The 15,747-nt window shown below is 44.3% G+C and overlaps 1 protein-coding gene across 10 annotated transcripts in view; it reads left to right on the plus strand.

The window, feature by feature from the left end:
* The window catches only part of r (carbamoyl-phosphate synthetase 2, aspartate transcarbamylase, and dihydroorotase rudimentary), a 160,119-nt gene that overhangs the window by 50,289 nt on the left and 94,083 nt on the right, over window positions 1-15,747 (plus strand). For all 10 annotated transcript variants that reach the window (XM_070133102.1, XM_070133103.1, XM_070133105.1 and 7 more), the window contains 13 exons: window positions 5,073-5,214; window positions 6,915-7,073; window positions 7,577-7,685; window positions 9,269-9,443; window positions 9,725-9,860; window positions 12,425-12,610; window positions 12,953-13,102; window positions 13,356-13,465; window positions 13,583-13,722; window positions 13,857-14,090; window positions 14,228-14,378; window positions 14,671-14,741; window positions 15,406-15,609. In XM_070133102.1, the coding sequence (XP_069989203.1) occupies window positions 5,073-5,214; window positions 6,915-7,073; window positions 7,577-7,685; window positions 9,269-9,443; window positions 9,725-9,860; window positions 12,425-12,610; window positions 12,953-13,102; window positions 13,356-13,465; window positions 13,583-13,722; window positions 13,857-14,090; window positions 14,228-14,378; window positions 14,671-14,741; window positions 15,406-15,609 (1,967 nt within the window). The remainder of the gene's footprint in view (window positions 1-5,072; window positions 5,215-6,914; window positions 7,074-7,576; window positions 7,686-9,268; window positions 9,444-9,724; window positions 9,861-12,424; window positions 12,611-12,952; window positions 13,103-13,355; window positions 13,466-13,582; window positions 13,723-13,856; window positions 14,091-14,227; window positions 14,379-14,670; window positions 14,742-15,405; window positions 15,610-15,747) is intronic.

The raw sequence follows: 15,747 nt of genomic DNA on the forward strand, positions 1-15,747 counted from the left end.
TGCATATACATACACATACATACATGCATATACATACACATACATACATGCATATACATACACATACATACATGCATATACATACACATACATACATGCATATACATACACATACATACATGCATATACATACACATACATACATGCATATACATACACATACATACATGCATATACATACACATACATACATGCATATACATACACATACATACATGCATATACATACACATACATACATGCATATACATACACATACATATATGCATATACATACACATACATACATGCATATACATACACATACATACATGCATATACATACACATACATACATGCATATACATACACATACATACATGCATATACATACACATACATATATGCATATACATACACATACATACATGCATATACAGACACATACATACATGCGTATACATACACATACATACATGCATATACATACACATACATACATGCATATACATACACATACATACATGCATATACATACACATACATACATGCATATACATACACATACATACATGCATATACATACACATACATACATGCATATACATACACATACATACATGCATATACATACACATACATACACGCATATACATACACATACATACATGCATATACATACACATACATACATGCATATACATACACATACATGCATGCATATACATACACATACATACATGCATATACATACACATACATACATGCATATACATATACATACATACATGCATATACATACACATACATACACATACATACATGCATATACATGTACATACATGCATGCATATACATACACATACATGCATGCATATACATACATACATGCATGCATATACATACACATACATACATGCATATACATACACATACATACATGCATATACATACACATACATACATGCATATACATACACATACATACATGCATATACATACACATACATACATGCATATACATACACATACATACATGCATATGCATATACATACACATACATACATGCATATGCATATACATACACATGCATACATGCATATGCATATACATACACATGCATACATGCATATGCATATACATACACATACATACATGCATATGCATATACATACACATACATACATGCATATGCATATACATACACATACATACATGCATATGCATATACATACACATACATACATGCATATGCATATACATACACATACATGCATATGCATATACATACACATACACATACATACTTGCATATGCATATGCATACACATACATACATGCATATGCATATACATACACATACATACATGCATATGCATATACATACGCATACATACATGCATATGCATATACATACACATACATACATGCATATGCATATACATACACATACATACATGCATATGCATATACATACACATACATACATGCAAATGCATATACATACACATACATGCATATGCATATACATACACATACATACATGCATATGCATATACATACACATACATACATGCATATGCATATACATACACATACATACATGCATATGCATATACATACACATACACATACATACATGCATATGCATATACATACACATACATACATGTACAGTTGCGGAATTATATTTCAGTGCACTTTCTGGGTCCCACTTTTGTACATCTGGCAACCGATCGAAGTAAACATAGCGTAAATAGTATTTTTGTGAGTAAAACCCTAGGTAGTTTGTAACAAAGAGTGTGATTGGTCGAATGTAAATAACCAATGAGTATATTATTGAATATTTTTTAAAACTAAGTAAGACATTTAATCTTCCGTTTTCTTCAAATAAGTGATCACAAAACATCTAATACTAGTTATCGTTGATTTTGATCACATGTAACGTCTCGATTTCTGTCAGCTGGTTGTTTCATTAGCCGTTTCTCCAACATTGACAATATTCGGCCAAACATTTTTCGTCGAGTTTGAGCGACATCCCTCGCTTGGCCATCGAAGGACTTCCGCGTGGTGTCAGGCAGGGAACTACTTCGTAACTGCCCTGGGCGTGTGTATAGGGCAGTTATCCTCATTGTGTCTGGAAAGGGCCAAGGCATAACAGTGTACTGATGGGAGGATATTTTTCTAACAATTCGATATATTTGTCTAAGAGTTATTTTCCCCGTTTCGCCAACATCATGTAGGGAGATCCACCCCCACATATCGCAGGTCACGCGGCCGCGCCTCGCCGTTTTATAGATAATTTGTCTGTCATATGTGAAATGTAAATAATGAACATGAAATATGACGTGTAGGGCACTGTTCTGTATAAACAATTATCTATATAGTAAATTGAAATAAATTGATTTCTGAAATAATGAAAAGGGCTAACATTTACACCTATAATTCCCTTCAGCAATGGAGCTTTCCGTGTATTCCCGGTGTATTTTCCTCGTTATGGGTGCCCTCCTCTCCCCCCCCCCCCCTATCTGCCTGTACGCCATCGTCCGGGAGATGCCCAGCGCTCCGAATATATCACCGTTGGAGAAGTTACTTTCCCTCAACCCACTGTCAAAAGTCAAAGTTAGTCCCATATCATCTGGACGTAAGGGACATGTTTTGTAGAGAAACATGATTACTAAGTCGCGGGATGATGCGGTAGGGTGACCTGTTCCTTTCTGCCCCGACTTTGACCCTCGCATGCTGACGTCAGCATAACAGTGCTCATTCACAGCTGAGTCGACTGAGAGGGGTAGCCGGGCGCGAATCCAGGACCGTGCGATTGCAAAGCTACCCCTACGCATACATTTCATTACATTGCACTGGCAAATAGAAATAAAATGGATAGATGACAATAACAACTGACCGAGAAATTCCCATTTCATTAGAATGAACAAGATATACAACACAAGTATTGGGAGTTGGTTCTAAGATTTTTGCTATTCACCCTCCTTGGAACCACCCAGCTAATAGTTGCTCGAGTTGAAACAAGCAAACGCATTTTCTCGCTCACCTCTTCGAATATGGATGCAACTCCTCAAAAAAACGCCAAGATTCAGTGCATAATAATAGCTGATTATACACTCTTTCGTTACTCATGACCAAGCATGACTTATTTCCATAGACGATACACACACACACGCATCGATAACGAATCTACATATTCAATGTAACCTAATTGTGATTTTGTTCATGCTCTGTATTGAAAAAATCAAATTTGGCTCGGTTTCTGTTTATTCAATATGTGTTTGATTCAGGCATAAAGATTAAAAAAACTTCATTAGGTCGATTAGCTGCTGCTAGATGGTACAAGTATGAACGGTATTTACAGAGGTCTCAGGGATTTTACAGAGTTTTAGGAAATTTAGTTACCATGCATAAATGTTCAAAGCATGAAACTCTTTCATGTTTTAAGAAATATGTATCTATAAATGATACTTCTTATGTTGTAAGGAGTAGGAAGTGCCGCCTCCCCATCATAGATGTTGCCATTTGGATAAGCAAACAATGCCAGGATATCGCATATGAAGAATATCCAACTACAAAGTCAACGATAACTAATATTACATGCTTTGTTCTTTATCACTTACTTGAAGAAACTTAGTTTCAAAACATATTCATTAATACACCTATTGGTTACTGATTTTCGACCAATCACACTCTTTGTTACAAACTACCTAGGGTTTTAGCATTATTCACAAAAAACTATTTACGCTATGTTTACTTCGACTGGTTGCCAGAGTTACAAAAGTAGGACCCAGAAAGTGTTCTATATAAAATATAATCCCGCAACTGTTCTTACATATACATACATGCATGCACATACTTCCCCCTCTCCCTTTTTTTCCTCACCCCTCTCCCTTGTTTCCTCCCCCTCTCCCTTTTTTCCTCCCCCCTCTCCCTTTTTTCCTTCCCCTCTCCCTTTTTTCCTCCCCCCTCTCCCTTTTTTCCTCCCCCCTCTCCCTTTTTCCTCCCTCTCCCTTTTTCCTCCCTCTCCCTTTTTCCTCCCTCTCCCTTTTTCCTCCCTCTCCCTTTTTTCCTCCCCCTCTCCCTTTTTTCCTCCCCCTCTCCCTTTTTTCCTCCCCCTCTCCCTTTTTTCCTCCCCCTCTCCCTTTTTTCCTCCCCCCTCTCCCTTTTTTCCTCCCCCCTCTCCTTTTTTCCCTCCCCCTCTCCTTTTTTCCCTCCCCCTCTCCTTTTTTCCCTCCCCCTCTCCTTTTTTCCCTCCCCCTCTCCCTTTTTCCTCCCCCTCTCCCTTTTCTCCTCCCCCCTCTCCCTTTTCTCCTCCCCCCTCTCCCTTTTCTCCTCCCCCCTCTCCCTTTTCTCCTCCCCCTTTCCCTTTTTCTCCTCCCCCTCTCCGTTTTTCTCCTCCCCCTTTCCCTTTTTCTCCTCCCCCTCTCCGTTTTTCTCCTCCCCCCTCTCCGTTTTTCTCCTGCCCCCTCTCCCTTTTTCTCCTGCCCCCTCTCCCTTTTTCTCCTGCCCCCTCTCCCTTTTTCTCCTGCCCCCTCTCCCTTTTTCTCCTGCCCCCTCTCCCTTTTTCTCCTGCCCCCTCTCCCTTTTTCTCCTGCCCCCTCTCCCTTTTTCTCCTGCCCCCTCTCCCTTTTTCTCCTGCCCCCTCTCCCTTTTTCTCCTGCCCCCTCTCCCTTTTTCTCCTGCCCCCTCTCCCTTTTTCTCCTGCCCCCTCTCCCTTTTTCTCCTGCCCCCTCTCCCTTTTTCTCCTGCCCCCTCTCCCTTTTTCTCCTGCCCCCTCTCCCTTTTTCTCCTGCCCCCTCTCCCTTTTTCTCCTGCCCCCTCTCCCTTTTTCTCCTGCCCCCTCTCCCTTTTTCTCCTGCCCCCTCTCCCTTTTTCTCCTGCCCCCTCTCCCTTTTTCTCCTCCCCCCTCTCCCTTTTTCTCCTCCCCCCTCTCCCTTTTTCTCCTCCCCCCTCTCCCTTTTTCTCCTCCCCCCTCTCCCTTTCCTCTCCCCTCTCCCTTTTTTCCTAACCCCTCTCCCTTTCCTCTTCTCTTCCCCTCACCATCCTCCTCACCATCCTCTTCACCATCCCCTTCTCCCCACAGTGTTCCAGACGGGCATGGTTGGCTACCCGGAGGCCCTGACCGACCCTTCGTACAGCGGGCAGGTGCTGGTCCTCACGTACCCCTTGGTGGGCAACTACGGAGTCCCGGATACCACCGCCGTCGACCCCTTGGGACTCTCCAAGTACGGTTCGGGTGTGGTTGGGGTGTGTGTGGGGGGGTGGGAGGATGTTTAGGGGGGGTGTTGGAGTGTGTGGTGAGGTGGGGGGGGGGAAGGTTTGTGGTGGTGTGTGGTGGGGTGTTTGGGTGTTGGGAGGTGGGGGGAGGGGTTGTGTGTGGGTGTGTTGTGAGGTGGGGGTGGGAGGTTATGCGGGGGATGTTGGAGTGTATGGTGAGGGGATGGGGAAGGTGTGTGGTTGTGTGTGGTGGGGTTTGTGGGTGTTAGAAGGTAGGAGTGGGGGAGGAGATTGTGTGTGTATTGGTTGTGGTTTTGTTGTTGTTGTTAGGTGTATGTATGTGTACGTGTGCGTGTATGATTATTCGTGTATATCTGCGCTTGTATTCATGTATGTATATATTGCGTATGTGAATAGGTTGAAGGTGTGTGTGTACGAGTGTCTGGTGTGTGTGTGTCTACGTGTGCACCTATGACTGTGTGATTTGTCTTTCCTGTTCCATCGGCCGCTATTTTGCAACGACCAAACGCAGGTTCAATATTTATGTTAGCATTTCGGATAAAATAACGCCAACGTTTTACTTTGCCTTCCCAATTCAATATATATTTTTTCGGAATATGAATCACCTATATTTGATAATAAATGATACCCGTCCTTATTAGATCATTTGTACAGAATGAAGTTATTGCTGCCGTGACGTTAATGACATCAGGGAATTGACCATAATTTTACTGATGCAGAATAATTGCTATTGATATTACTGGTCGTATTGTTGAGAGGCCTCGTTATACCGATATTGTTACTGGCGTTTGGTTATGGTGATGGCTATGGTGTATAGTGATGGTGAGGAAGTTGGAGGAGATGATAGGGTGGATGGGGTAAGGGGGATGGTGAAGGAGGAGGAAGAGGAGGAGGGAGAGGAAGAGGAAAAAGAAGAGCAAGGAGGAAGAGAGAGGATGAGGATGAGAGATGGGGTGATGGTGAATGAGTGATGAGGTGGTGGGGACGAATGAGGGAGATGGCGAGGGAGGTGAATAATGAGAGGTAAAAAGGAAGATAATCATGTAGATAAAATGTTGTTATGGTAAATGGGGGAGATAATGAGGCAAATGGTGAATGAGGGAGAGGCTAGTTCTGATGATTGTGATGATAAATGGTAATGGATAATAGCGATTGTTGTGGTGACTGTGATGATCGAGATGACAGTGAAATATTTAATGAGAAATTTGATGAATAGCTATGGTGTGTAATGGTAACACAATGGTGTTTCATATGGCAGACGCTAGTGACTTTTGCTTTACGAAATTGGTGACGGAATGAGGAATAGTGATATAGTTATAACAGTAATATTGTTTTTTTTCGTTCTCTTTACTCGATATCACCAAATTATCTTAAAACCAAATCATACATTAATATATAAAAATTGCAAAGTACCCTGTTAGTAATGAATTCTACTTTAATATATAGAAAATGCCTCTTACCTTTAATAACTCGTACATTGGAATATCACAAAATAGCCTCTTACAACTAAATCATCATTCAAATATCACAAAATTTTATCTTAAAACTGAATCACGCATTAAGAAATCACCAAAATAGCCTCTTCAGTCTACCTCAAACATTAAGATACCACAAAATAGCCTCTTAAAATATCTCTACATCCAAAGAACCAAACACAGCACCTAACATCCCCCCTATGTGTTTGCAGATGGTTGGAGAGCAGCAAGATCTGGGCAGGAGGGCTGGTCGTGGGCGAGGTGTGCAGCGAGCCCTCCCATTGGTCCTCCGTCAATACCCTCCACCAGTGGCTCCTCGGCGAAGGTGTGCCCGGAATTCATGGCATCGATACCCGCTCGCTCACCAAGAAGTAAGGCCCGAAGGAGGGGTGTGTGTGTGTGGGGGGGGTGGGGGGTGGGGATGGGGACAGGTCGTGATTTTTCGTCTTTTTTTCTGTGCGTCTGTTGGCGTTCATGGTGGTGGTGGTGGTGGTCATTGTCCTCTTCTTCCCTCTTTCCTCTTTCTCTTTCTTTTCCATTTTCTCATCCTCCTCCTCTTCCTTCACCTCCTCCCTTTCCCCCTTCCTTCACCACCACCACCTCTTCCTCTTCTTCATTCACCACTTTTACCACCACTGCCGCCATATCATCAGTCAATATCATAACTACTGTACTACTGACATCATCATCGTTGCTGTATTATTTATAGGTATCATAATTATCATTACCAGCAATATAACTGCTATTGAATTGTCATATTAATAAAAGAGTAATCATAATCATAGCCACTACCTCTGATTGCAATCATCAACAATACTTTTAATTCCTATTATAGCACCATTCTCATCATCACCATCATTAATCTCTCCTGCAGGATTCGTGAGCATGGATCCTTGCTGGGGAAAATCGTGGTCGAGGGAGGCGAAGATCCCCCTCTGTCTGATCCCAATAAAGTTAATCTCGTGGACCGGGTTTCGATAAAGGTAAGTGATAAAGGAAGTGAGAGATCGGTTGTGTGGTGGTTGGGAAGCGCGCGAGAGAGGAGCTGCGGGGCTGTCCGTTGCAAGAATGAGACTTTGCTGTCTTTAGGTCTGTTATTTTTGTTCATTCCAGATCACCCAGAGTCGTACTTCTGAATTATTTTCTTCCTGTTCTTTTTCCTCTTCCTCGTCCTCTTCCTCCTTCTCCTCCTCTTCTTCTTCACTTCCTCCTTTTCCTCTTCCTCTATTTCCTCTTCTTCTTCACTTCCTCCTTTTCCTCTTCCTCTATTTCCTCTTCTTCTTCCTCTTCCTCTATTTCCTCTTCTTCTTCATCTTCCTCTACTTCCTCTTCTTCCTCTACTTCCTCTTCTTCTTCCTCTTCTTCTTCCTCTACTTCCTCTTCTTCCTCTACTTCCTCTTCTTCTTCCTCTACTTCCTCTTCTTCTTCCTCTACTTCCTCCTCTTCTTCTTCTTCTTCTTCCTCTACTTCCTCTTCTTCTTCCTCTTCCTCTATTTCCTCTTCTTCTTCATCTTTCTCTACTTCCTCCTCTTCTTCCTCTTCCTCTACTTCTTCTTCATCTTCCTCTACTTCCTCTTCTTCTTCCTCTTCCTCTACTTCCTCCTCTTCTTCCTCTACTTCCTCTACTTCCTCCTCTTCCTCTACTTCCTATTCTTCTTCCTCTACTTCCTATTCTTCTTCCTCTACTTCCTCTTCTTCTTCCTCTACTTCCTCTTCTTCTTCCTCTACTTCCTCATCTTTTTCTACTTCCTCTTCTTCTTCCTCTACTACCTCTTCTTCTTCCTCTACTTCCTCTACTTCTTCTTCCTCTACTTCCTCTTCCTCTACTTCCTCCTCCTCCTCTTCTTCTTCTTCTTCTTCTTCTTCTTCTTCTTCTTCTTCTTCTTCTTCTTCTTCTTCTTCTTCTTCTTCTTCTTCTTCTTCTTCTTCTTCTTCTTCTTCTTCTTCTTCTTCTTCTTCAACTTCCTCTTCGTCCCCTTCCTCTTCCTCTTCGTCCTCTTTTTTGATAGGCCAAAATAACGCAAAATGGAGAAGAAAATTGTATTTTTGCAACTGACAGTCCTGAAAATCTTCAACGATGAAGATTTTCGCTTGAGAAAATTGTGAGAATTTCTTCAAGCTTAAAGGTTGAAAAAGGGTTAGTTTAAAACAATGGATAAGAAAGGTTGAAAAATCGATTCACACGTTGTAGGGAAGCCTTTGATTTTGTCTGTATTGATTCGTTTTTTTGTACTTTGCGTATAACTCATATATACTTAAATTTCGTAACAATAGTAATAGTATTTTCTAATAATTCAAATCATTTATACAAACCTATAGTTGATGGCGATGAATGAAAATTTCCTCTTGTAACGAAGTACAAGATAGGCTCCGCTGATAGAAATGGCAAGGTCAATATATATGCCTTTAAGCAGTCCTTCGAAAGCTCTTGACATGGTTAAAAGTTCCTCGAAAGTAATAATTATTAGAATATTTATCCGAACGCTCAGACACTCAACTGCCAGTTCTACTCCTACAACGTCCTATTAAACTCTATCATCCCATTAACCCGACTGCCCACTTACAGGAACCTCGCGTGTTTAATCCTGACGGCGACGTGAGGATCATGGCCGTCGATTGCGGGCTGAAATACAACCAGATCCGCTGCCTGGTCAAACGCGGGGCCAAGGTGACGCTGGTGCCGTGGAATCACATCCTGGACTCGGCGCAGTATGACGGTCTCTTCCTCAGCAATGGACCAGGTATTTTGCTGGAGAGATTTAGAACGTTTTTTTTGTTCCGTTAGTGGTTCGAAGTGAATTTATGAGATAAGCATGGTATTTATTTATATATGGATTTTTTTCTCTAGATTGTAAGTTTTCGTCATTTGGAAACTTTTTCTTCTTTTATTTATTTTCACTTGTGGTTCGAGTGATTTACGAGACTGGTATAATATAAATATCTTCCTCTTTTTTGTTTCTCTCGGTAGTAAGTTTTCAAATTTGCGTAAGGTAATGATGTGGTGATTATTGCCCCGAATTAGGTGACCCGCAGATGTGCAAGCAGACTGTGGAACAACTGCGGTCTGTTCTGGCATCAAGCACGAAACCCATATTTGGCATCTGTCTGGGGCATCAGCTGCTGTCTGTTGCGGCTGGATGCTCTACCTACAAGATGAAGTGAGTTCTTATAAAGCATGTGTTTTGTAATTTCTTCTTCTCTTCCTCCTCTCCCTTCTCCTCCTCCTCCTCCTCCTCCTCCTCCTCCTCCTCCTCCTCCTCCTCCTCCTCCTCCTCCTCCTCCTCCTCCTCCTCCTCCTCCTCCTCCTCCTCCTCCTCCTCCTCCTCCTCCTCCTCCTCCTCTTCTCCCTCCCCCTCCTCCTCCGCCTCCTCCTCCTCCTCCTCCTCCTCTACCCACTCCTTCTCCTCCTCCTCCTCCTCCTCCTCCTCTCCCTCCCTCTCCTCCTCCTCCTCCTCTCCCTCCTTCTCCTCCTCCTCCTCCTCCTCTCCCTCCTCCTCTCCTTCCTCCTCTCCCTCCACCTCCTTCCTCCTCTCCCTCCTCCTCCTCCCTCTCCTCCCTCCTCCTCCTCCTCCTCCTCTCCCTCCTCTCCCTCCTCCTCTCCCTCCTCTCTCTCCTCTCCCTCCTCCTCTCCCTCCTCCTCCTCCCCCTCCTCCTCCTCCTCTCCCTCCTCTCCCTCCTCCTCCCCCTCCTCTCCCTCCTCCTCCTCCTCCTCTCCCTCCTCCTCTTCCTCCTCCTCTCCCTCCTTCTCTTTCTCCTCCTCTCCCTCTTCCTCTCCCTCCTCCTCTTCCTCCTCCTCTTTCTCTTCCTCTTTCTCCTCCTCTTCCTCCTCCTCTTCCTCCTCCTCTTCCTCCTCCTCTCCCTCCTCCTCTCCCTCCTCCTCTTTCTCCTCTTCCTCCTCCTCTCCCTCCTCTTCCTCCCTCCCCCTCCTCCTCCTCCTCTCCCTCCTCCTCCTCCTCCTCTCCCTCCTCTCCCTCCTCCTCCTCCTCCTCCTCCTCCTCCTCCTCCTCCTCCTCCTCCTCCTCCTCCTCCTCCTCCTCCTCCCCCTCCTCTCCCTCGTCTCCCCTCCTCTCCCTCCTCCTCCTCCTCCTCTCCCTCCTCCTCCTCCTCCTCTCCCTCCTCCTCTTCCTCGTTCTCCTCCTCTCCCTCCTCCTCTTCCTCCTCCTCTTCCTCCTCCTCTCCCTCCTCCTCTCCCTCCTCCTCAATCTCCTCCTCTCCCTCTTCCTCTCCCTCCTCCTCTTCCTCTTCCTCTTCCTCTTCCTCCTTCTCCTCCTCTTTCTCCTCCTCCCCCTCCTCTCCCACCTCCTCCCCCACCTCCTCTCCCTCCTCCTCCTCCTCCTCCTCTCCCTCCTCCTCCTCCCCCTCTCCCTCCTCCTCCTCCTCCCCCTCGTCTCCCATCCTCTCCCTCCTCCTCCTCCTCCTCCTCTCGTCTCCCCTCCTCTCCCTCGTCTCCCCTCCTCTCCCTCCTCCTCCTCCTCCTCTCCCTCCTCCTCCTCCTCCTCTCCCTCCTCTCCCTCCTCCTCCTCCTCCTCTCCCTCCTCCTCCTCCTCCTCCACCACCTCCTCCTCCACCTCCTCCTCTCCCTCCTCCTCCTCCTCTTCCACTTCCACCTCCTCCTCTCCCTCCTCCTCCTCCTCCTCCTCCTCTTCCACCTCCTCCTCCTCCTCCTCCTCTCCCTCTTCTTCCTCCTCCTCCTCTTCGTCCTCCTCCTCCTCCTCCTCCTCCTCTCCCTCCTCCTCCTCCTCCTCCTCCTCTCCCTCCTCCTCCTCCTCCTCCTCCTCTCCCTCCTCCTCCTCCTCCTCCTCCTCTCCCTCCTCCTCCTCCTCCTCCTCCTCTACCTCCTCCTCCTCCTCCTCTTCGTCCCTCTCCTCCTCCTCCTCCTCCTCCTTTCGTTCCTCCTCCTCCTCCTCTCCCTCCTCCTCCTCCTCTCCCTCCTCCTCCTCCTCCTCTCCCTTCTCCTCTCCCTCCTCTCCCTCCTCCTCTTCTTCCTCTCCCTCCTCCTCTTCTCCCTCCATCCTCCTCTCCCTCCTCCTCATCTCCATCCTCCTTCTCTCCCTCCTCCTCCTCTCCCTCCTCCTCCTCTTCTCCCTCCTCCTCCTCTCCCTCCTCCTCCTCCTCCTCTCCCTCCTCCTCATCCTCCTCTCCCTCCTCCTCATCCTCCTCTCCCTCCTCCTCATCCTCCTCTCCCTCCTCCTCATCCTCCTCTTCCTCCTCTTCCTCATCCTCTTCCTCGTCCTCCTCATCCTCTTCCTCGTCCTCCTCATCCTCTTCCTCGTCCTCCTCATCCTCTTCCTCGTCCTCCTCATCCTCTTCCTCGTCCTCCTCATCCTCTTCCTCGTCCTCCTCATCCTCTTCCTCGTCCTCCTCATCCTCTTCCTCGTCCTCTTCCTCCTCTTCCTCATCCTCTTCCTCCTTCTCCTCCTCCTCCTTCTCCTCCTCCTCCTCCTCTCCCTCCTCCTCCTCTCCCTCCTCTCCCTATATTTATATATTTTCCAGTGTTATGATATACAGCATCAATGAAAGTATGTAATCTATGAATAACAACGTATTACACCGTATTTGTAATAGGTTAATTTAGTATCAAAATTTGTCTTTTTAGTAGAATATGCAAATATCTTCATTTCCTCAGGAGGTCCTCATGTTAAAAAAACACATTACCTTTTTCATTTTCAGCCATCTGTTTCCTCTTTCTACGTGTCCCTAAATTTTCGCATCCTATTTGCAGGTACGGAAATCGCGGACACAACCAGCCGTGCGTGCATGAAGGGACAGGGCGTTGCTTCATCACGTCTCAGAATCACGGGTTCGCTGTGGACGCCGCATCCCTCCCGCAGGAGTGGGCTCCCCTCTTCACCAACAAGAACGATAACTCCAACGAGGGCATTGTTCATCGCACTCTTCCCTTCTTCAGGTTTGGTGTGACGGTCTTGTGGGGGTGGTCTTTGGGGGGGGGGTTGAAGGAGGAGTGTTCCGTTCGTTTTTTGAAGTGAAATGTTTGATTTGTTTTGTATGTGGGTGTTTTGTGAGATCATGATTGTGGTCATTGCAATACTACCTATCTGCAATTCGTTTTAGTTATTGAATACTTTGGTTTTAAAAGCTCTCTTATTATTAACCTAAAAGAAGCCTTCCTTTTTTGTAATATCATGATTTTTTAGGCATATTTATAAATCTTTTGAACTGTTTAATTGTTGAATACTTTGGTTTTATACGCTCTTGTTGGCAACCTAAAAGAGGCCTTCCCCTTTTGCAGCGTCCAGTTCCATCCAGAGCATGCGGCGGGACCGGAGGATTTGGAGTCCCTCTTCGACGTGTTTCTTGACCTGGCGCGGCAGAGCGGAAGGGGCGTGACCAGGGAAAACTGGGACATGCCGAGTATCATCAACAGCCATCTAACTTACTCGTTCGTTTCGTTATACTTGTTTCAAGATCTTTCCTTAGTGAATGGGTGTTTGTTACTGAATGAGTGCTTGTTTCAGTGTCCCTTTTGTTGTTGAACGAGTGTTTCAGTAATTTTTATGAATGAATGAGTTTTTGGCTTGGAGGTGCCGCATACTGTTTCGTAATGGATATATCAGAGAGCAATGATTTGATGTATATTATTATTCTTTTTAGAGAAAGTAAATTAGTTTCATACTATCTCGTGATCTGGACAGGCCCATCCCAGATGTACCCCAGGCTGACGTGGGTCGAGTTCCCAACAAGGTCCTTATCTTGGGCTCAGGAGGCCTTTCTATTGGCCAAGCTGGAGAATTTGATTACTCTGGTGAGAAGTTAAACATTTACAGCATCTTATATGGTACTGGACATCGTTGCGAATTGAAAATTAAAGGTCGTCTTGTGTATCATGTATATGCGATTACTGATAATTTTTAATATTCAGGTTCACAGGCAATCAAAGCAATGAAGGAAGAAGGCATCGAGTCCGTTCTCATTAATCCAAACATCGCTACCGTCCAGACAAGCAAGGGTCTTGCTGACAAAGTGTACTTTTTACCTATAACGGCTTCGTATGTTGAGCAGGTAAGGAGGACCTCACACAGTTTTTTTCTGCAACTAAGAAGGATGTCTTTCTATTTTTGATTAGGCAAGAGTGATTTTTTACTGTGAATCAAAAAGAAAACCAGACGATAGAGATATTTTAATTTTACTTTCAGGTAATCAAATCAGAGCGTCCAGACGGAGTGCTGCTGACCTTCGGAGGACAGACCGCTCTCAATTGCGGGGTAGAGCTGGAGAGAGCTGGCGTTTGGGCCAAATATGGGGTCAGGGTCCTCGGGACGCCCGTAACTTCAATCGTCCAGAGTGAAGACAGGAAGATGTTTGCTGAAGTCGTTGCTTCTGTGGGAGAGCGAGTGGCTCCTTCAGCTGCTGTATATTCTGTAGAGGAGGTAAGGAACCGTTTAGCGCAAAAGAAGTCTTTGTCCCTTTTCTATGATACATCTTACAAGTATCTAGTAAGTCGAAAGTACGATTTCATGTAAATACTGTATTTTTCTAAGTAACACAAACATTATCTTTATCATAGGCCTTAGAAGCAGCAGAAAGGATAGGTTATCCAGTGTTGGCTCGAGCAGCATATGCTTTGGGTGGCCTCGGATCCGGCTTCGCTGACACACCTCAAGAGCTTGCGAAATTGGCCACTTCAGCTTTTGCACATTCTAATCAGCTTATCATCGGTAAGTTCTAAAAGTTTGTGCAATTATACTGGTGTAACTTTATGAATTATGATGTTGAGTCTTCTGTGGTTGATTTTTTAAAGATTTCCGGTTAATCTATATTTAGGTTAATGAATATGCATGGATGAGTTATTTCAGTAATTGAGTTTTCATATATGACTAGAATGCAAATATGCTGTTATAATTCTCTAAGAAAAGCTGTTTGTGAATCTCAGATCGTAAAACATTAAATGAACTTTCCGATTTTTAAATACATGTAGTTTAAGAATAAATGTATTTTTCCCTTCAATAGACAAGTCCCTGAAGGGCTGGAAAGAAGTAGAATATGAAGTTGTACGAGATGCCTTTGACAACTGTATCACGGTAAGTCTTAGTAAAAAAAAAAATCTAATATTGTTGGAATATATGTGGTGAAGTTTAACCAGTTAAGCAAATGTGATAATGAGTTTTTAGGTTTTACTGAATATAAAATGAATCTCATGAAATACTGTATATCTTATGAGGATATAATAATGATAGAATATTCCATTCTGATCACAGGAATATATCTAGAGAAACATTGATGGAGAAACGCCTATGAAAGGATTAGTACAGATCTAAGGGACTAAGTTGAAGTGGAGTTAAAGGAGTGGTATTAAAAGTCAAAGGCAACAAAAGGTTAAGAAGGGTCATAGAAGGAATCTTGATACCTGACAGATATTAACGCACATTACTGCTTTTGTTGTGACAATGCACTGATTGATAACGTGAAATAACTGGATTAATTTGATTTTGTAATTGACGTAAAAGTTGTTTGATAACGTGAAATAACTGGATTACTTCGATTTTGTAATTGACGTGAAAGTTGTCTTCAAACAAAATGGTTACAGTACAGTGCATATTGAGACTTCCATAATTTCTTATATTTTAAGCAATTTGTATCTTTAAGACTCATTTGCACCTTCAAGTCGAATGTGTATCTTCAAGTCTAAGAGGAATTAACATTTTTGTATGTATTTCTAATTCTCCCCAACTTTTGTGCTTCCAGGTGTGCAACATGGAGAACGTGGACCCTCTAGGAATCCACACAGGCGAGAGCTTCGTCGTGGCTCCGTCTCAGACCCTAACCAACAGGGAGTATAATCTCCTTCGCTCCACTGCTTTGGCTGTTATTCGGCGCCTCGGAGTGGTTGGAGAATGCAATATTCAGTATGCTTTGAATCCCACTTCGGAGGAGTATTATATCATTGAGGTACGTAGTGGTGTCGGGGGAGGTAATATGAGGTCTTTTGTAACTAATGTATAGATTTTGTATTCGTGGAATGATAATTTATTAGACATTTGGGGGTAACTGTTGCTAGTTGTGTAGGTTTTCGTTGCGTATCTGCAG

This window comes from Penaeus vannamei, chromosome 18, assembly GCF_042767895.1.
Source record: "Penaeus vannamei isolate JL-2024 chromosome 18, ASM4276789v1, whole genome shotgun sequence".
NCBI classification, from domain to species: Eukaryota; Metazoa; Arthropoda; class Malacostraca; order Decapoda; family Penaeidae; genus Penaeus; species Penaeus vannamei.